This window comes from Rhinatrema bivittatum, chromosome 1 (genome assembly GCF_901001135.1).
Source record: "Rhinatrema bivittatum chromosome 1, aRhiBiv1.1, whole genome shotgun sequence".
Taxonomy (NCBI): domain Eukaryota; kingdom Metazoa; phylum Chordata; class Amphibia; order Gymnophiona; family Rhinatrematidae; genus Rhinatrema; species Rhinatrema bivittatum.
The window spans coordinates 603,751,451-603,772,517 of NC_042615.1; the positions used below are offsets into that span (position 1 = coordinate 603,751,451).

General features: G+C 46.1%; 1 protein-coding gene across 5 annotated transcripts in view; it reads right to left on the reverse strand.

Annotated features, from left to right (window-relative positions):
* The window catches only part of SNCAIP (synuclein alpha interacting protein), a 320,048-nt gene that overhangs the window by 33,402 nt on the left and 265,579 nt on the right, over positions 1-21,067 (reverse strand). For all 5 annotated transcript variants that reach the window (XM_029619986.1, XM_029620002.1, XM_029620011.1 and 2 more), the window contains 3 exons: positions 14,617-14,730; positions 5,137-5,262; positions 2,700-2,869 (listed from right to left, as the gene is read on the reverse strand). In XM_029619986.1, the coding sequence (XP_029475846.1) occupies positions 2,700-2,869; positions 5,137-5,262; positions 14,617-14,730 (410 nt within the window). The remainder of the gene's footprint in view (positions 1-2,699; positions 2,870-5,136; positions 5,263-14,616; positions 14,731-21,067) is intronic.

A 21,067-nucleotide genomic window follows, 5' to 3' on the forward strand; every position in this document is an offset into this window, starting at 1 on the left:
CCAAGGTGGGCGCCATGCAATATTTAAATGAGGGGGTCGCATTAGCATGGAGGCGCTACGGCTTGCGTGACCCTAGCGCCTCCTTGCTAACGCTAACCCAATTGTTTTTCGTGACTGCCGTACGCTGGTCACAAAAACTGATGCCGAGTTTATTGGAGTCGGTTTAGCTTACCGGCGACAGCCACAAAAACCGACGCCGATAAACCCGGCATTGGTTTTCGTGACTATCGTTTGCCAGAAAACCAACGCCGAGTTTATCGGCGTCGGTTTTCGTGGCTGACCGTCGGTATAGAAAACCGACACCGATAAACTCAGCTTTGGCTTTTAGCAGTGAACGTTAATCAGGAAAACCAATGCCATGTTTATCGGCGTCGGTTTTCCTTACCAACGGACAGCCATGAAAACTAGCGTCGATAAACTCAGCGTCGGTTTTCAGCGGCAAACAGTTGTCATGAAAACTAACTCCGGGTTTATTGGCTTCGGTTTTCATGGCTGTCCGCCGGTAAAGTAAACCGACGCCGATAAACTCGGCATCAGTTTTCGTGATGGGTCCGACTGTCAATTTGGTTTTTTTTGTTTTATTTCCTTTATTTTTCATCTTTTTTTGATAGGCACACCTATTAACGCCTGCTCCTGGTATGCGTTAATAGATGACAGTTAAATGTGCATCCGAGACGCATATTTTTTTTTTTGCATCGGGAGTGAATGCCTAATAGCCTCATTCATATGCATTTGCATGTGATGAGCGCTATTAGATTCACTCCGCGTTGGACGCACATTAAATATGCGCTAATCCCTTTATTGCATTAGAGGATTGATTAGCGCCTATTCTACCCGCATCCGACTGCAGGTTAACAGTGCGCTCGGCTCAGCACACCGTATTGCATTGGCCCCTATGTGGGATACTGTGGCAGAGTTCAGCTACAGCACTGGTACTACACTGGTAGCAACAGGTTTAAAATGTAATAAATCACTACAAAAATATCCAGTGCCAGCCAGGCAGCCTGGAGTGACTTCCCCAAAAGGGAAGGGAACGATGGAGAACACTAACCTTCCTCTAAGTCAGTAGCAGTAACAGCAGTGAAATGTAAAAAAAAATAAATTATAAAGTTGTGCAAATTAACACAGTGTGACAGCAGCTAACAGCTAACAGGATTAGAACAGATGGAATGTTTCTAATCTTGAACCAAAGCATTGTTGATACAGAAGACTATAGTAAAACAGAATTCTAAGACAACAGCAAAGCAGGATGTATCCTCCATGAGTGAGAGATAGAATCCAACTGCAAGCTGAAACAGTCAGGGATTGCAATACAGAGGATGGAAAGTTCAGTAATTCGCTCATTTAGAAAAATGCTTCTCTCTGATATGTTCCCTTGCTTTGTCAGTCTGGTTTCCTTGACAACAGATCCCAGTTCTCCTCTGGCCTCACACATGAGTCATAGGCATGAGGGCTGGGGGCTATGGAAACTCCCACATGACCTGCCCAGCCTCAGAGTCTACTGTTTTAATACAGCCAATGCTTTCCAATGGAAACATAAACGAATGAAATGAATAAGATATGTTTCATTCATGGGGCTTGCTCTTACGTTTTTGAGGACAAACAAATACGATATATTTATCGCGGATAGGCCATTCATTTTAAATGAAGGCACATCCCTACTTCACAGAAAGGCTGATGGAGGCATGGAATGCCCTCCTGGAAAAGATAGTGAAGACAAAGCAGTAATGGAATTCAAAAGGGCATAGGATTAACACAGAGGATCCCCAGTGGCTAAAGGATGGAGATGAAGAAAAGAAGTAACCCTTGTTGACTGGGGTAACCTGTGCAGAGAAAATTACCCCAGGAATAAAATAATTATTGCTGGGCAGACTGGATTGCCCACTTGGGTCTTTTTCTGCCTACATATTCTATGTTACTATGAATGTAACAAAAAAATAACACAAAAAAATAGTAAAAATGAACTGAGATGTTAAAAGAGAAAATCAGCGATGTGAAGACTTGCCCCCCCCCCCCCCCCACGTCATGACGACCAGCCAGCGGCGACCCGATTAACGGCACAATTACACCAGGCGTCGCGTGCCGGGTGTGCTCCCCTTCATGCTAACCTTTGTGCTCCTTCTAATATAATTATGTTTATGTTAATAATTTAACTTTTATTAATGTTATTTAGCTTTTTGCTTTGTTTAAAATTATTTCATTATTGATGTTTAAATGTATTAGACTAAGGAATTTTACTTCCTGCTCATTCTGTTTCATTGTAAACCGGTTTGATATGCATTTTATGCAGGAAAATCGGTATAAAAAAACTTAAAATAAATAAATAAATAATGTTGCTCTGTAAGCCGCTTAGAATTTTGGATTATATGGCACAGAAATCTTTAAAATAAACTCTATTAATTGTGAGAAAGACTACAACGTCCCAAATCCGTCTCTTTTCCCCTGACTTCTGGAATTGATCTTATTGCAACTGGTGCATGTGGGTTCAATAAAACCCATAAGGGGGCAAAATACTCAGGTTAGAGGCAGGGTTTATAATCACAATCATTTTGATCATATCCAATGTACTTATTGATCTATCTATAGATAAAATAGATATAATAGAATACCAATAATAATAGAAATATAAAGTATCAAAATTCATCAACATTCTTGATCATTGTCTGCTGTCAGTCCTTCTTGTTATTACTCTGACTTACTCCTTCAGTTGTTTCGTTAGCTTCACGACTTGAGATGCTAGTGACATGCATGTCTCCACAACCACCAGGTAGCGAGAGCACAGGGTGTGCCCATGATGCTCAGCACACTGTGATGGTTTCTCTCCTGCTTGGTTTTGCATAGTGACATTTGCTCCATATTCAACCAATGTCTGTCAGCAAGCAGAGAAAAATATCATCATTATCAAGCATCAATGAACATAAAAGAAGCCAACACAGTAAAATCAATGCTAAGATTTTTAGCTTGCACATGCTAAATTGTGTTTACTAAAATACTATTTAATGGACAATGCACTCAATTTTTTGTTTTGCCTGTAATAATGTAACTGCTATAGTAGGCACACAAAAAAGCATGCATACTAAGCCAAAAACTATAACGTGTGCAGGCTGCCTATCAACATTCCCTGTGTTAACCAACCCACAATGAAAGCTTTAATCAATATGAGGGATTTTATCCAACCCAAGAACAAGAAATGAGGAGGTATATATTTAAAGCCTAAACAGCTAAGTAACTTAGCCAGATATAATTTATCCGGCTAAGTTATGTGGATATTCAGCAGCACGGCTATGCCGCTGAATATCCATGTAGAAGTTGCTCCTTAGCCGGCTAAGTTTAGATCTGCTGTTAAGCAGGTCTAACTTAGATAGACAACTTATCCAGCTAAGTCTAAATATCGCTACTTAGCCAGATAAGTTGAACTTACGCAGATATTCAGTTGCTGCTAGATAGACGGATAAGTCTTACTACTCTGGCTATCTGCTGGCTAAATATTGGGCCCAAGGGGCTCAGCTATACTTTAGTGCACAGTTCCCAAAATGTTCATCACAGTTCTTAATGGAGTCCTTTTCAAAAGAACTCATAACATCTAAACCAAATGTAATGATAATTAAGAAAAATGGTCTTTTTACTTAGGTTGCCCATTCTAACTTTTGAAAGCACTACAACAATTATGAAATTTGGTCTGTGAGTCAAGCTTAGAAACCAAGAGCTTGGAGAGCTAGAGAGGCACCAGTAGAATCAATAGGAGAAAAAATGGGCCTGAGGGCAATCTGGGACCCCCACTAGACCACCAAGGCTACTTCAGTAAGTCCATGGGTGGTTCGAAGAGTGGGCTAGGGTGAGGAGGCCAGTCTTGGGGGGGGGGGGGGGGCAATTTTTTTGTCAAAAGTAAGTGGTTGGCGGTGGGGCCTTTCCCAGAGGTATTTTACAAAATTCATTATTTTTCATTTTGTTCATCTTCAGGGGCAGCAGGAAGGGGGATGGGACAGGGGCTGTACAGAGACTCCTGGGGACTTTGACATATTTGGTGGTGGATGCTAATCGGGGCTGATCAGCCTCTTTAAGGCATGACCCCAAGAGTATAAGGATGTGTGTTAGCATCTCAATGCTCCTGGGGGGAAGTTAGCTACAACTCCACATCTGCTAGGAGACGGAGAGATACTGGAGGGCTGAGGTCACTGCAGGGGTATATCTAAGGTGATGTCAGCTTTGAAACCTGAATCCATCTCCATCTGCTAGCAGGGGAGCATATAACCCATTGGTCCTGAGTCCATATGGCTACACGCTAGGAAATCCTGTGTTTTAGCTAACTTTAGTTCAAATGATATGGCTTGCGACTTTTGAGGTAAGCTGCGTTATTTGATTTGTATATTTTAGGGTAGCATACCTGCGGTGCTCAGGTCATGATAAGAAGTGCTATTAATACATTGCGTTATTTCTGCATTAGGCTGTTGACTGTGCAGTAAATGGTCTAACATGGCTTGGTATATGAGGCCCATAGTTTTGTAAATGTAATCCATGTGCCTTATTTCTTTCCCCAAGCTTAAACACACCACCAAGCCTGCCTACTTTCAATTTGGCTACAAAGTATGTACTTTACGAATTCCTGAATGTGCTTTTACCTGGTTAAGGGCTGGTCAGTTTTCAGCCATCCTGTTTACCAAGGGTAAATGTCTTACCCTTCATACATTTCTGACTACCTTTCAAGAGCAATGCTCCCTTCATGAGATCAGTGTGAAATGAGCCAAGGACAATGTAAACTGTAGGTCAGATTGTAACATCAGTTTTTATTTTCAGAGTTTGAAAGTTCTGTATCATAGCATGGGGTGCTGCAATTTGAGCCATGGGGGCTAGCGCAGCGATTCCTTTCAGTATCCTGATCACTGATTCTCTTGTGGTGGAACATTTTACCAGGTCAGTCAATTGCATCGGCGACCTTTTGATCAAGATACTCAAGCAACTTGCATGACACGCCTACAGTTAAATACAGTTAAAACTTTATAGTACTGAAATCACTTGTGGCTCTGTAGACATCTCTATATTTTCTTTTTATTCTTCAGCATTACCTAAACAGTACTTTGGTAGTTCATGATATTTCAGTTAAGTGTTTCCCCAAATTGCATCAAAATCATATTTTACCTGTATGCATCCTAGATAGCCATGCTGGGATGCTACATGAACTGCACTGTTACCATCCTGATCAACTTCATCCAAGGAAATCCCCTGTTCTTGCATGAACTGAAGTAGCCACAGCAGAATCTTTTCCTGAAGGAAAAAAACAAACAAAAACGTCCATGAAAGTCATGTCATCATTTTTGCTGGGCTAGCAAAAGGAACTGTATTACAGCTAGAGATGTGAAAGCCTGGGGAAAAAATACCCAGAAATGAAAAAAACAACTTTTTCCATATTCGAAAGTGGAAAATTCTTCCACTTTTACCATTGTGGGAAAAAAAGATATTTTCCCCCCAAATGTTTCAGTCTCCCCCCCCCCCCCCCCCCGGGTCTTCATATCTCTAATTACAGCCTACAAAGTCTCCAGTTTTTTTTTCCAGAACCATTATGGTAATTATAACTATAGTGGGGAGGTGGTCATGATGGTACCAGCGCAAGGCCGGAGATTTATTTACTTAAAAGCCTTTTTATCCTACCTAAGCCGACGCATGATGCTCCAGGCAGGTTACATGATTAAACAAATAACAATGATAAAATTAACAAAATATGATTAATTAAAAAATAACAAAAAATTAAAACATATGTATGTATGATAGAGAGCCAAAGAAGATAATTGGGAAAGGGGGGCAATATGCAAGGGGATGAGTGGGGGTGAGAGAGAATCACAGAGAACGATGGAGAGAAGTATGAAAGGGAATAATTGGGAGTAAGGGTATCACAGTGGGATGATGGGGAGAGGCAGACAAACTAGAGGGGATGGGAGAATGTGAGTATCATGAAATAGCTGAGCGAGGGTAAGAAAATCTATGTGAAGAGGATGGTAAGTGGTGTGTGCGAGACCGGCTACTGTTAGGTGGGAAAGGAGCCAGATACCAGGAGCTAGATGTGGGGAGCAACCCAGTGAGGGGGAGATTTAAAATGAACAGATCAGCTATTCAAATTATACCCGTGGAGTCTGTCAGAGCCACATATTGAAAAACCCACTGACCAAGTACATTTTCTGTATAATTGTTCTGCTGAATATCCAGATAAAGTTATCCTATCAGGTTATTTTTATATTTACATGAGAAATTTCTTGATAACATAAATTCACACGGTATGACTGCAGTAATATAATAAGCAATAATGCAACAGACATAGTATAAACAACATATGTAGAACACATTAGTGGAAATGCAACAGTACAACAGAAATAGCCAACAACAACCAATAATGTACCAAATACAACCTAGTATGTGTAAGTATGTATGTGTACCAGATGATTTATATGGAGTTACCTTTTCTCTGAAGAACAAAGGTTGATGAGATGAGCTCCCCGTCCTTGATTGTAGACATCTATGGCTATTGTGATTTGAAATTGAGGATGGAGAAAAAACTGACCTCACCTCTCAAAAGATTAGATGGATCCAGTCACCATGCTGGAGAATGGATGAAAGCGTTGGATATATTCACTAAAGGTGAATTTTCAGAGGTTTACTGGCGTAAAAAAGGCCATATACGCGTATATGTGGCCCGATCATGTGCAATGCGTATTTTAAAAAGGGACTGCTTATGCATGTATATGTGCATACATGAGCAAAAGTGCATGTGCAAAAAAGGGACGTTTTAGGGGTATGTCAGGGGGGTTAGCATGTACACGCAGGAACGGTAACTTTAAAATGAGCGTGCAGGTGCCCTTATAAGCACATTTGCAAGCAACAGCGCACATATGCAGTGCAGGATTTTAAAATTGTTCTAGAAATTTTGCACGCAAGATTTAAAATACACCCATTGCGTGTATGTGTGCTCCTAATTTTAAGTGGTTACATGAGCAAGCGTAGTTTGCATATCTTCCTTGGTACTTTGTTGGCTTTAACGTTAGCAAATTAGAGAATTTTAAAACATGCTCACATGAAGGACATTCCCAGTTCTATAAGAAAATTATTCCTTACCTGCTAATTTTCGTTCCTGTAATACCATGGTTCATTCCAGACGGTGGGTTATGTTCCATGTCCAGCAGATGGAGTCAGAACACAAAATTCCCAGGGGAGGACCCATATAACCACGCCTCCCCTGTAACAGCTCTCAGTAACTAGACTAACAAAGCCCAAAAGAGAGAGACTAAAAACAGAGGGATCAAGTAATCAAAGAAGCTGTCCAAATAAACAGCAACTAAATTCTGAACAGTGAACTTGCGAACAGCAGTGCGTGAACAAAAAAGACGCGCAGTATTCGAAATACAGAGTAAAAGATTGTTAAGACAGGTAGGCAGGGATGTCCCACAAGCAAACCCCCAAACCAAGGGAGGGTGTCTGGAATGATCCATGGTATTACAGGAACAAAAATTAGCAGGTAAGGAATAATTTTCTTTTCCCTGTACATACCAGGATCATTCCAGACGGTGGGATGTACCAAAGCTTTCCCATCACGGGTGGGCCGCAGACAGCCCTGCTCGTATTACCTTGTCTCCAAGCTGACCGCCCGACGGAGCACAGACGTCCAGGCGATAATGTCTCGCAAAAGTATGGATCAACTTCCAGGTGGCCGCCCTAAAAATCTCCTGAGTGGAGACGGAGGAGCTCTCCGCCCAAGATGTCGCCTGGGCTCGAAGAGAATGAGCCTTGACAACCAGCGGAGGGGACTTACCTACGCCAAGGTACGCCGCTATGATTGCTCCCTTCAACCACCGCGCTATAGATTGGAGGCCATGCAACCCTTCCGGGGTCCGGACCAGAGGATAAACAGATGATCGGAGAGCTGAAAATCATTAGTCACCTCCAGATAGCGTATCAGAGACTGCCGTACATCCAGTCTACGCAGGTCTCCAGACTCAGAAGAGGCAAAAGATGGTAATTCCACCGATTGGTTGAGGTAGAATGCCGAAACCACTTTAGGGAGAAAAGAAGGAACCGTCCTCAGCGAAACCCCTTCAGGCGTGAAACGAAGGTATGGTTCACGACAGGATAGGGCCTGCAGCTCGGAAATACGTCTTGCTGAACTGATTGCCACGAGAAAAATGGTCTTGAGAGTGACGTCCTTGATGGTAGCCGAGGTTAGAGGTTTGAACGGCGAACCACAGAGGACTCGGAGCACCAGATTCAGATTCCACGACGGACAAGGTGGGCGAATCGGAGGCTTCAAGTGTTTCACTCCTTTAAGGAAAAGGGAGACGTCCGGATGCGAGGACAGAAACTCCTTATTTCCACTGTGAAGAAAAGCCCCCAAGGCCGCCACATGAACCCGAAGAGAATTGTAAGCAAGACTCAAATCCAAACCTGCCTGCAAGAAGGAAAGGACTTATGGCACTGAGGCCTGCATGGGAAGAATGTCATTCGTTCCACACCAATCCTCAAAGACCTTCCAGACTCGAACATAGGTAACAGAGGTGGACATCTTACATGCTTTCAGTAGCGTTGAAATAACAGGCTCCGGATAACCACGCCTCCTCAACTGACGCCTCTCAAAAGCCAGGCCGCAAGACAGAAGCGATCTGCCTCCTTGAAAAATATTGGTCCCTGGTGTAGAAGACGTGGCAGCTGACCGAGATGAAGGGGACCCTCCACCGTCAAATTGCGCAGATCCGCGAACCTCGGTCGTCGGGGCCACTCTGGCGCCACAAGGATCACCGGCCCTTGGTGTGCCTCTATTCTGCGGATGACCTTGCCCACGAGGGGCCACGGTGGGAAAACATATATGAGACAATGGCGCGGCCAGGACAGGACCAGCGCGTCCACGCCCTCGGCGCCGCACTCCCATCTGCGGCTGAAGAAGCGGGCGGTCTTTGCATTTCCGGCGGTTGCCATTAGGTCTACGTGCGGTGTCCCCCATCACTGTACTATTACCCGCATCGCCTGCTGCGAGAGCTCCCACTCTCCGGGATCCAAGTTTTGTTGGCTGAGAAAGTCCGCCTGTACGTTGTCCACTCCCGCTATATGCGAGGCCGCTAGTCATTGGAGGTGAAGCTCTGCCCACTCCATCAATTTGTCGGTTTCCAGAGAGACCAACCGATTTCTTTTGCCTCCCTGGCGATTGATGTACGCCACTGTAGTCGCATTGTCCGATAGCACCCTGACTGCTTGATGGCGTACTATGGGGAAGAAACCCTGTAACGCCAGACGGACCGCCCTGGTCTCCAAGCGGTTGATGGGCCACTTCGACTGCTCCTCCATCCATCGACCCTGGATTGAGCTATCCCGACAGACCGCTCCCCAGCCTGTCAGGCTGGCGTCCGTGGTGATAATCACCAAATCCGGGTCCTCCACAACACCCCCTGAGCTAGGTGCCGCGGTTCCAGCCACCAATGGAGACTGATGAAGGTTCCTCTCGGAATCGGAAGGATTGCCTGGAAATCTCTCGACACCAGCTGCCACCGGGAGAGTAGGGATCTCTGCAGAGGCCTCAGATGCGCAAATGCCCAAGGAACCAGATCGATGGTCGAGGCCATGGTCCCCAGTACCTGCAGGTAGTCCCAGGCAGTGGGCATCTCGAGCGCCATAAATCCTTGAATCTGCTGACGCAGAGAATGAGCTCTGTCCGGATGCAGAAAAACCTTGGCATTCTTGGTGTCGAAGTGAGCTCCCAGAAAATCAAACGACTGGAATGGGACCAGGCTGCTCTTGGTGAAGTTGACAATCCATCCCAGAGATTGGAGAAGTTGTACCACTCTGTTGACTGTGAGGATACACTGCGCTCGTGACTTTGCACGGATGAGCCAATCGTCTAGGTAAGGATGCACAAGGATGCCTTCCTTGTGCAAGGTTGCCGCCACTACCACCATGATCTTCGTGAAAACCCGTGGAGCTCTGGCCAGGCCAAAGGGAAGAGCGCGAAATTGGAAGTGTTGACCCAAAATTTTGAAGCGTAGGTAACGCTGATGAGCTTGACAAATTGGTATGTGGAGATACGCCTCCGTGAGATCCAACGAAGCCAAGAATTCTCCCGGATGAACTGCCGCTAACACTGAACGGAGTGTCTCCATGCAGAAACGAGGGACTCTGAGGGACCGGTTGACCTGCTTGAGGTCCAGGATAGGACGAAAAGTACCTTCCTTCTTGGGAACCACAAAGTAGATTGAATAATGCCCCCGGCCCAGTTCGGCGGCTGGCACCGGCACTATGGCCCCCAATTGAAGGAGACGATCGAGGGTCTGCCGCACGGCTCCCTGTTTGATTAAGGACCCACAAGGGGAAAACAGGAACCGGTCCCGAGGAGCGCAAACAAAATCCAAAGCGTAACCGCGTCTTAGAATATCCAGAACCCATTGATCCGACGTGATTTGGACCCACTCTTCGTAGAAGACAGCAAGGTGACCCCCCAGGCGAGGGTCCACCTCGCGGGTCCGTCTGGCATCATTGGGTAGATTTAGTGGATGTACCAGCACCCTGCGCTTCCTTACCCTGGCAGCGCCCACGAAAGGGCCGGTTCCAGGAGTGTGAACGAGAAGGGGGAGCCCGAGGTGGCTGTTGCCTCTGAAGACGCGCTCTCCGCTGGTTACAATGACGGTTTCTGGAGTAATTATATGATCTTGACGAACGGGGTCGATCTTCGGGCAACTTGTGCACCGCGTTCTCATTAAGGGACTTGATGATCTGATCCAAGTCTTCGAAGAGGCATCAGCCGACCAATTGCGAAGCAAAAGGAGCCGACGCGCTGAGACCGCCGCCACCATGGTTCGGGCTAGGACCCTTAAAAGATCATATAAAGCATCCGCTCCATAGGCAACCACGGCTTCCAGTCTGTCCTCCTGGTGAGCCTCAGCGTCTGGTAAGGACTGGGAGGTGAGAAGCTGCTGCACCCACCGAAGACTCGCTCACTGTGCGAGGGAACTGCAGATAGCCGCCCGCATCCCTAAGGCCGAGACCTCAAAGATACGCTTGAGGTAAACCTCCAGCTTCTGATCCTGCATATCCTTCAACGCCGTCCCTCCAGTGACAGGAATAGTGGTATGCTTTGTGACCGCTGATACCGCAGAATCTAAGGCGGGAACTATGAAAATTTCCAAAAAATCGGCCGGCAGAGGATACAATTTTTTCCATGGCTCTACCGACCCTAAGGTTGGCCTCCGGGGAATCCCATTCCCGAGTGATCAACTGCAAGATCTTGTGATGAGTGGGAAAAGACTTGGCTAGAAGCCGCAGTCCTGCTAGGAGGGGGTCCCCCTTCTTGAGAGCCGGGTCAGGCCCCACCGGTTCTGGAGGGGGATCAATATCCATTTCCTGGAGGATGTAGGGAATGAGGTCATCTAACTCCGCCGCTTGGAAGATGCGGAGGACCCTAGGGTCGTCGCCCTCCACCTGGGCCGCCAAGGTGGGGTCGTCCACGTCAGGTTCCTTCCCCCGACGAAGTCTGTATTATCGATGGTGTCCCGGTAGGGCCAAGAGATGTCCCCGTTCCCCCGCCTACTAAAGGGGGGCGAGCCTGAGGGAGGGTCCCACCCAGGAGGGGGGCAGGACATGGTATCTTGGGGGGAGAGGGTCCCCAGGTTCCGAAGGTCGTGTCTGTGCTCTGAAGAAAAGCCCTGTGCATCAGGACTATGAATTCAGGGGAAAAGGCCTGGCATCCTGAGGGGTCCTATCAGGATTAGACTCGGAGTAAGTGTCCAAAACTGGCCTAGAAGTGGAGAACGGAATATCAGTGTCCTCCTCAGAAAGCGTGGCATCAGAATCTTGCAACAAAATGGCCGCCGATCCCGTGTTGAGAGGGAACGGGGCCTGGCGCTTCCTTCCCACGCGGTCTGCAGCTCGAATGTCCTTGCTAGTAGCTGGCGCACATTCCCCCTCGGGGAAACAGCCTGAGCACAGACCCTCTTCAGAAAATAATCCGGCCCTGTCGGAGCCCTCACAAGGCGCCGCGGACTGCATCGCCGCAGGGAGAGAGAGAGAGGGGAGGGAGGCTCTACAGGTGGCTCGCGCCTAAAATGAGCACCGACCCGGCAACGGACGCTTGCCGCGGTCCCCCACCGACCTAAAGAAGAACTGACGGGGAATTAACCTCCCGACAGCAGGCGGCCCCGGGGAATGGTGCTTCGCGGGGCCGCAGGTCGGGACGTCGGTCGCTCCCCAAAAGGGAGGGGGGAAAACCTGGGTCAGGAGGGAGAGGCCGGCACTACCGACTTTCACCTCAGAGAGCCGAACGGAGTCCAAAAATTGCAGTCTTCTGCTGAAAAAGAAGATGAAACAAAAATACATTTACCCCAACTGAGCCCTCAGTGAGGAAAATGAGAAAAGAAAGAAAGAAAACAGGCAACAGCCTGTCAGCAAGTCACCAGGCTAGAGAGCGATGAGCCAGCACCAGCGGAGAGCTCTCCCCCTGCTGTAAGAGGAGCCTTAGCAAAGTGACCTAAACTGTAAATTTAAAACTTCCTTTTTTTTTTTAAACTTGATCCCCCTGAGGAGGTAGCCCTAAGCTAACAAGCTGGGGACCACAAGTCCCCTGCTCACATCTGCTGGAGTCAGAACGTTACTGAGAGCTGTTACAGGGGAGGCGTGGTTATATGGGTCCTCCCCTGGGAATTTTGTGTTCTGACTCCATCTGCTGGACATGGAACATAACCCACTGTCTGGAATGATCCTAGTATGTACAGGGAACAATTAGTCTTTCAGTTTGCCCAGTCTATCTTGAGGTCATCACGACCTCTCTTATTCTTCAGCCTGCACTCCATCTAGTTTACCCAGATCCCTCACCCAGTCATTTTAGGCATAAAGAGATTTATTCCATGGCTCTACCGACCCTAAGGTTGGCCTCCGGGGAATCCCATTCCCGAGTGATCAACTGCAAGATCTTGTGATGAATGGGAAAAAACTTGGCTAGAAGCCGCAGTCCTGCTAGGAGGGAGTCCCTCTTCTTGAGAGCAGGGAACAATTAGTCTTTCAGTTTGCCCAGTCTATCTTGAGGTCATCACGACCTCTCTTATTCTTCAGCCTGCACTCCATCTAGTTTACCCAGATCCCTCACCATACAGTGGGTAATGCCACACAAGAGAGCTCATTACGAACGTTTCCCAGAAGTTCCCAGTATCCCAGCAAACACACTCAGGATAACTCCCACTCCGCAGCCCAAAGTGAAAGGGTTGGTTAGCATTGGGGATTTTATTGTCCCATGCTTCCTCTGACAACAGAAACAAGGGGCACAGCAACCTTGACTGATCCTCCTAATGATCCCCCCCAGCAAAATGAATAGAAATGAAAAGGCTCAAAGATATGGTTAATACCCCCCTCCTCCACAAGAAAAACAAAGGAGGCTCAGAAGCCACCAGAACCCCCGACACACAAGAACAACAATGGGGGCTCAGCAGCCCTAAAGTAACACCCCTCCTCTCGCCCTGAACCCAAACTGAAGAGGCTTTTATGCTCCAACTTAAATTCCCTCCATTTCCCTGAATCCATGATCAAGTGGTAGGTATCCCTCTTTCTACTCCTTTCAAAGATACCCAGATATTGGGGCAGGACACAGCAGGCTAGCTGAGTTCTTGCACTATTTTGCCCCACACAAATGCAAGTGGCAAGAGCTCAACTGGCACCGTTTTTAAGTCACGAAGACTTGCCCTCTTCCACCCCACTCTTCATGTGGGTGCTTTGGAAGGGGTTGAAAAGGGAGGCAGAGGTGCCTCCAGGGAGGAGAAGGAGGGAGCAATTGGGGCTTGGAGGGGTTATGATTCGGTGGTTGATGCTGATTCAGTGGTTGATGTTGGGGCATGAAGATCCCTTGATATAGGCTCATTAGGATTGGGTTGGAGGGGGGGTTGGCAGGGGGAGAGTTATGTTATGGATCCTGAGCCTCTGTTATCATGTTTTACTTGGGGGTTTATGCTGGGCCTCCTGAGCCTCCAACATTGTTCTTGTGTGTGTGTTGGTCTCATGTTGGGGCTGTTGAGACCATTTCTATTATTACTTGTGCCAGGGTGGTGGTGATGATAATGGGGTTGGAATGAAATTTCCTATGCTAACAAGCCCTTTCACTTTGGGATTGTTAACACAGGGGATTTCAAGATCCAGTTCATGCACGCCAGCTTTGGGATTACTATGCGATCTGTGGAGCAAAATATTTCACATGCCCCGCACTAAACTTTACTGCATCCCATGTCAAATGACATTTTAGTGTCCCCTAAAATTTTTTAATGGGAGTTTCAAAGCATAGGTCCCATGGTATATAAATAAGGGATACCCAGTAAGACACAAATTTACCACAAGAAGGACTGGGAACGGAATTAGAAGAGGAAACAGTTAGCCTCCCCACCTATTAAAAAAAGAAGCAATTTTTTATAATTTTAAATCAAGCACACAAGATCAAAAGTTTCCATATTTAGACTTTAAGTGTTCAGCCTAATTTTGACTATAATTTAAAATAAATGCATCTGTAAAATTCTGTAATTAATCTGTGGATACACAGTGACTGCCAAAATGAATGCTTATGTGATTTCATCCTGCATTTTCTTTGTTTCCGTATCTGAATTTTAAATGCATGCATACCTGGCCATAGCTTGCTGCGTAGTGAATCAGGCTCGGGTAATCTCTCGAACAGCTTAACTCTGCAATGGCTTCCGTTTCACTCACCATCCACCGGACGCACTCTAGCTGCCCATTCTACAGGAGAGAGAAGAGCATGAAAAACAATCACCGATCCAACCACTACTGCAACTAAAAAAATACAGTTAAAAGAAACCTAATGAGACAGTGCCTAACCAATTATCCATCATACAGATTTCCTGCCCTTCACAGCTGTGATCAATGCATCTTGCTAAATCACATTTTATATTGTACTAATTCTTAAAGAAAAGACAGCATGACCATGGACCCCATTTTCAAAGTTAGCTTCTGCCTTAGGCGACGATATACTAAAGGGTACGCAATTTTATAATGGTAATAAGCATGTGTTATATCAACAACAACGTGCATTACTGGCGCTTTTAGCATGTTTTATTTTACTATTGAGAAATCTAACTGGTTCTATGAAAAAAAGGTAGTAAGCTGAATAATTATGTGAATCAGTTCATTATCTATGAACACAAAGTAAAATACTGTGTAAACACAAACACATAGCCATTACCAAGAGAAGCTTAACTATACCTCAGAGAGCTGTACTTAAAATTTTGTTGGGTTAATGTTAGTGTTAACGTGTTAACTTTAACACGTGTTATTTAACACAGAACCACTATGCATGTGATTATCATGGGCCATTAACGTGAGATAATTAACGTGTGATTATGGCCCAAGTTATTGTAATTTAGTATATTGGCCTCTTAAGAAGCTTAAGGGAAGAAATGTTTTGAAATTTGAACTCTAAAGGCTTTAGGAAAATAATGACTGAGGTAACACTGAAATAGGTAAGCTGAAATATTTTTTACATATTTATTTTAAAAAGTTGATATTGGTGTCCTCAGACGTGATAATACTCTGTAAGACAGAGACAGGCAACTCCGGTCCTCAAGTGTCAGTCAGGTTTTCGGGATATCCACAGCGAATATGTATGAGATGCATTGGCATGCACTGCCTTTACTGCACTGTAAATACATCTCAAGCATAGTCAGCATGGATATTCTGAAAATTTGACTGACTTATAGCACTCGAGGACTGGAATTGCCTACTGTCGCTCTAAGACACCCTTGAACACCAAAAACATGATGCTATTTTAAAGGGCTTTCTCTGGCTAAGCTTTCTGGCTAAGCTTTCTCTGGCTAAGCTTTCTCTGGCTAAGCTGGAACTTAACCATGCACATCACGGCTTTTTTTTTGTTTTTTTTTTAATTTGCTGCCACTCTCAACACCTCTGACTTATTCAAGTATATTCTGCTAAGGACTTAGCCAGATAAAACGTATCCGGATAAGTCGGAGGCATTCCAAGGGCATTTCAAGGAAAAGTTAAGTCAGCTGGATAGGTTAGGTGGATAATGTTTTAATTATCCAACACTTCATGTTCTCTCTTCATTTACTGATCCTCAGGGCTCCTTATGCCCGCATTCTTCACTTGTTCTTGCCCGTTGCTTTACTGGTAGCCTTGTTTTCTTTCCTGCCCTGACTTTAATTTGCCTCATTATTGCCTTTGTTTTATGCTCCTATCAGAAGCCTTTGATATAAAAAATAGTAATAGTAATAATAAAGCTGAAAAATGTTCTATAAAAGACTGAGAGGAAAGATAGTCTTGGGGCAGCTGTTTACAAACAGATGCCTAAAATGACAGTTGGTTTTAGAACTATATACAAACTGTAGATCAAAACAATGGGTATCAGTCCATTTTCGTTTGAGACATTGTGGGGGTCAATATTAAACTGCTAGGTGGCCATTAAAGTTATCCAGCTAACTTAGGGCCGGATTTTCTAAACTACCGCGGCTTCCTGAATCCGGCCCTAACAGGGGGCGAAGTGGGGGGCGGGCCTGCGAAAGCCGGCAGCGATCGCACCTCTGCAGTGCAATCGCTGCCGGCTTTCGCACCCAATAGCGCCATCGTAAAAGGTGGTGTTATTGGGTGCGCTGCTGGCGGCGATAAGGGGCCTTACCTTTTCGCCGTCAGCGAAGTTTTTGCGGCGTTCGCCCCGACGCCACCCCAACTCCTCTTCTGGTGCTGATGCCACCCCCGACTCCGCCCGATTTAGGTATTGCACTCGAAAAGAGACTTTTTGCGTGTGATATCCATAGAAAATGACCCCCTTAGCATATTCAGCAGCGTGGGTGTGTCACTGAATATAGCCAGCTTCATGAAAATTAGCCATGTTAAGTTTATCTGGAACTCTGGCTTAGTATTCCTAGGTGCTTCCAATGTATAAGAGGCTCAGAATTCAAATGTGACACATTAATAAAAAGCATTGCTAGCTGGGATATTCAATAGCACTATTTTTGCTTCAGTTGTATTTTAATTTCTCATTGAGCTCTTGATTAATAAGAAGCATAAAAACTGGAGTGGCCTGGTGGCTGCATGACAGTGCTGTGCACTACTGTGTTGATGGTATCTGGTTTAATCCCAGAGTTGGGTCTTCTGCACCATAGGTTGTCTGGGGCTGGAGATGCTGCAGAGGCAGTGTTTGCAACACTGGCAGTGTGTGAATGTGTAAGGGTGAGTCTATTAAAAATAGGGATGAAATGCATGAGCAGTTGTTGAATGAAGGCTCATGGTACCAAATCCCAGTACTGTTTCTGAATGAGCGGGGAAAAAAAAGAGAAAGGAAAACCTACTGGGCCACAATAAAAAAAAAAAAAAAAAGCAAACATTTAGCCAGACACAGTGGAAAATAGATGGATCCTGGCTATCTGAGAAAGACAGAATCCAAAATCTTACACTTGATACTGAATAAAATAGTATGAAAATAGCATCAATCATTTTATATGGTATATGCTGCTAATTTCATTCCAGATTTCATCATGAAAAATAAATATTACACACACTTCTGTAAGTGTACATGTGGAGTTGGTGTACATGTGCAAAACCATACACATATCACTACATACATAAGCAGGGATTCAAAAATTCCTCCATGGCTTACTCGCCATATAGCAAATGTTGCTTACCTGTAACAGGTGTTCTCACAGGACAGCAGGATGTTAGTCCTCACATATGGGTGTCATCACAGGATGGAGCCCAATCACGGAACACTTTTGTCAAAGTTTCTAGAACTTTGACTGGCCCCTACTGGGCACGCCTAGCATGGCACTAACCCTGCAGCCAGCAGGGGTCCCCTTCAGTTTTGTTTAAAAAGCTACAGGAAGTACCGAAAAATAAAATAAGAAATGTAATGAACCCAACACCGCAGGGCGGCGGGCAAGTTTCGTGAGGACTGACATCCTGCTGTCCTGTGAGAACACCTGTTACAGGTAAGCAACATTTGCTTTCTCACAGGACAAGCAGGATAGTAGTCCTCACATATGAGTGAGTACCGAGCTGAGGATGTCCGAGTATGCACCAAATGTACCCAAGACATGCAACAGGCACAACAACTGGGGTTGAATTTGGCCGAGGGCATCCTGAACCCTAAAAGGCAGGTGGAAGTGTGTTGGTACGTCAGGTTGTGAATAGGTTACGCAGGACAGATTGGCTGAAGATGGAATCTTGTCTTACGGCTTTGTCCAAGCAATAGTGGGCTGTAAAGGTATGGAGAGAACTCCAGGTGGCAGCCCTGCAAATGTCAGGAAGCGGCACCAATCATAGGTGTGCTACTGAAGTCGCCATGGCCCTCACAGTGTGCTTTAACATGGTCTTGAAGTGGAATGCCTGCTTGCTGATAGCAAAAGGATATGCAGTCCGCTAACCAGGAGGAGACAGTCTGCTTACCCACAGGCTGCCCTAATTTGGTGGATTGGAAAGAGACAAGCAATTGAGTGCTTTTCCTGTGGGCAGCTGTATGGTCTAGGTAGAACGCTAGAGCCCGTTTACAGTCAAGGGTATGCACAGCCTGCTCTCCTGGATTGGAATGGGGCCTGGGAAAAAAGGTAGGCAGTATAATGGATTGATTGAGATGAAACTCTGACACTACCTTAGGCAAAAGGGTGAGTGCGGAGTACTGCCCGGTCTTGCAGAAGTTTAGTGTAAGGCACATAGGTAACTAAGGCCTGTAACTCACTAACTCTGCGAGCCAAAGTGATTGCCAAAAGGAAAATCACTTTCCATGTGAGATAGCAAAGTTCACAGGAATGGAGAGGCTCGAATGGTGTTTTCATGAGCCTTCCTAAATCCAGGTTGAGGTCCCAAGAAGGGGCCGGAGGACTCAGTTGAGGCTTGAGGTGAAGCAAGCCCTTCAGAAAACGTGTTACAAGGGGTTGTACTGATATAGGGACATCCCCAACACCTTTATGGAAGGCGGCCACCACACTAACATGCATTCTTATGGAGGAAGTTTTTAGACCTGATTCCGACAAGTGCCAGAGATAGTCCAGAAACTTTGTGATTGGACAGGCAAAGGGGTCAAGGGATTGAGAAGAGCACCATTACTGAAACCTGTTCCATTTGAAAGAATAAGATTTTCTCGTGGAAGGTTTCCGTGAAGCAATCAGGGGACGGGAAACTGATTCAGAAAGTTAAGTGGCTGAAAGATTAACCTTTCAACATCCATGCCGTCAGGGACAAGGCTTGCAGACTGGGGTGGCGCAGGCACCTGTTGTTTTGCGTAATCAGAAGCGGGTCCTTTCCCAAGGGAATGTGCCTGCGAATGGAGAGATCCTGAAGTATTGGAAACCACACTTGGTGAGGCCAGAGAGGTGCTATCAGGATCATGGTTCCTTTGTCCTGACGTATCTTCACGAGAGTCTTCGAGAGAAGTGGAAGTGGAGGGAAGGCATATAAGAGACCTGTCGCCCATGAGAGGGAGAATGCATCTCTTGGTTGTGAGTGTTGGCTGCGAGTGAGAGAGCAAAAGTTCTGTACTTTGCGGTTTTGACATGTCGCAAAGAGATCTATATGAGGGTAACCCCATTTCTGGAAGATCGAGTCTGCCACTACGGGGTTTAGAGAGCACTCGTGCGGTTGAAAGGCGCGACTTAGCTTGTCTGCCAACACATTGTCCACTCCCGGCAAGTAGGTGGCCCTGAAGTACATCGAGTGGGAGAGGGCCTCCGCCCATATCTGCGCAGTTTCCTGACACAGAAGGTAGGAGCCCGTCCCTCCCTGTTTGTTGACGTACCACATGGCCACCTGGTTGTCCGTCTGAATCAGGATGACCTGATTGGACAGGCGATACTGAAATACCCTGACAGCGTATCTGATTGCTCGCAGCTCCAGGAAATTGATTTGGTGTTTGGCTTCTTCTGGAGACCAACTTCTTTGTGTCTGCAGATTGGCCACATGGGCTCCCCAGCCGAGATTGGAAGCATCGGTGGTGAGAATTATTTGAGGGTATGGAGGTTGGAAGGGCAAGCCTTGGAGGAGATTGATCTGATTTTTCCACCAGGCAAGAGACTGACAGAGTGAGTCGGTGACGTGGACAATGATCGACAGGGGCTGAATGCATTGAGTCCATTGTGACCTTAGAGTCCACTGCATGACTCTCATGGCTAGGAGGGCCATTGGGGTGACCTGAACTGAGGACGCCATGTGTCCCAGTAGGATGAGAAAGCGGTGTGCAGTTGTGTAGTGCTGAGACTGCAGCTGGTATGCAAGAGAGACGAGAGTGAGAGCTCATTGTCGAGGTAGAAAAGCTTTTGCCTGCAAGGTGTCCAAGTCTACCCCTATGAATGATAAGGTTTGAGATGGGACTAAGTAGGATTTGTCGTAGTTGATGAGAAATCCTAGCGAAATCAGGGTGTGTAAGGTAAGATGCAGGGACGACAGAGTGGTTTGCTGAGTGGGAGCCCTGATTAACCAATCGTCTAGATAGGGGTAGACGTGAACACCTTGAGTCCTGAGGAAGGCTGCAACTACTACGAGACATTTCGTGAAGACTCGTGGTGCAGGCGCGAAGCCGAATGGAAGCACTAGGTACTGATAGTGCTTGGGGCCTACCAGAAATCTCAGGTATTTGCGATGAGATGGAGTTATCACAATATGAGTATATGTGTCCTGGATTTCTAGAGAGCAGAGCCAGTTTCCTTTTTGCAGAAGAGGAAGGAGGGAACCCAAGGTTACCATCTTGAACGTTTCTCGTTGGAGGTACTTGTTGAGGGCACGCAGGTCCAGAACTGGATGAACGCCGCCTGATTTTTTGGGGATTAGAAAGTACCGGGGATAGAAACCTAGGCCTCATTGGGAAGAAGGTACTGGTTCTATTGCTCTGGACTGGAGGAGGAGGGAGACCACCTGTTCCAGAAGTGGTGAGTGGTCGGATGTTCCCCACATCAGCCGAGTTGGGGAATCCGGTGGGATGGAGAGAAAGTTCAGATGATAACCATGAGAGATTGTGTGCCACTTGTAGAAGTGGCACAATCGACCTCCCACTGGTATGTGAGGCAATGGAGGCTGGCTGCTGCTATCTATGCAGGAGTCAAAAACTGGAAGCAGGGCT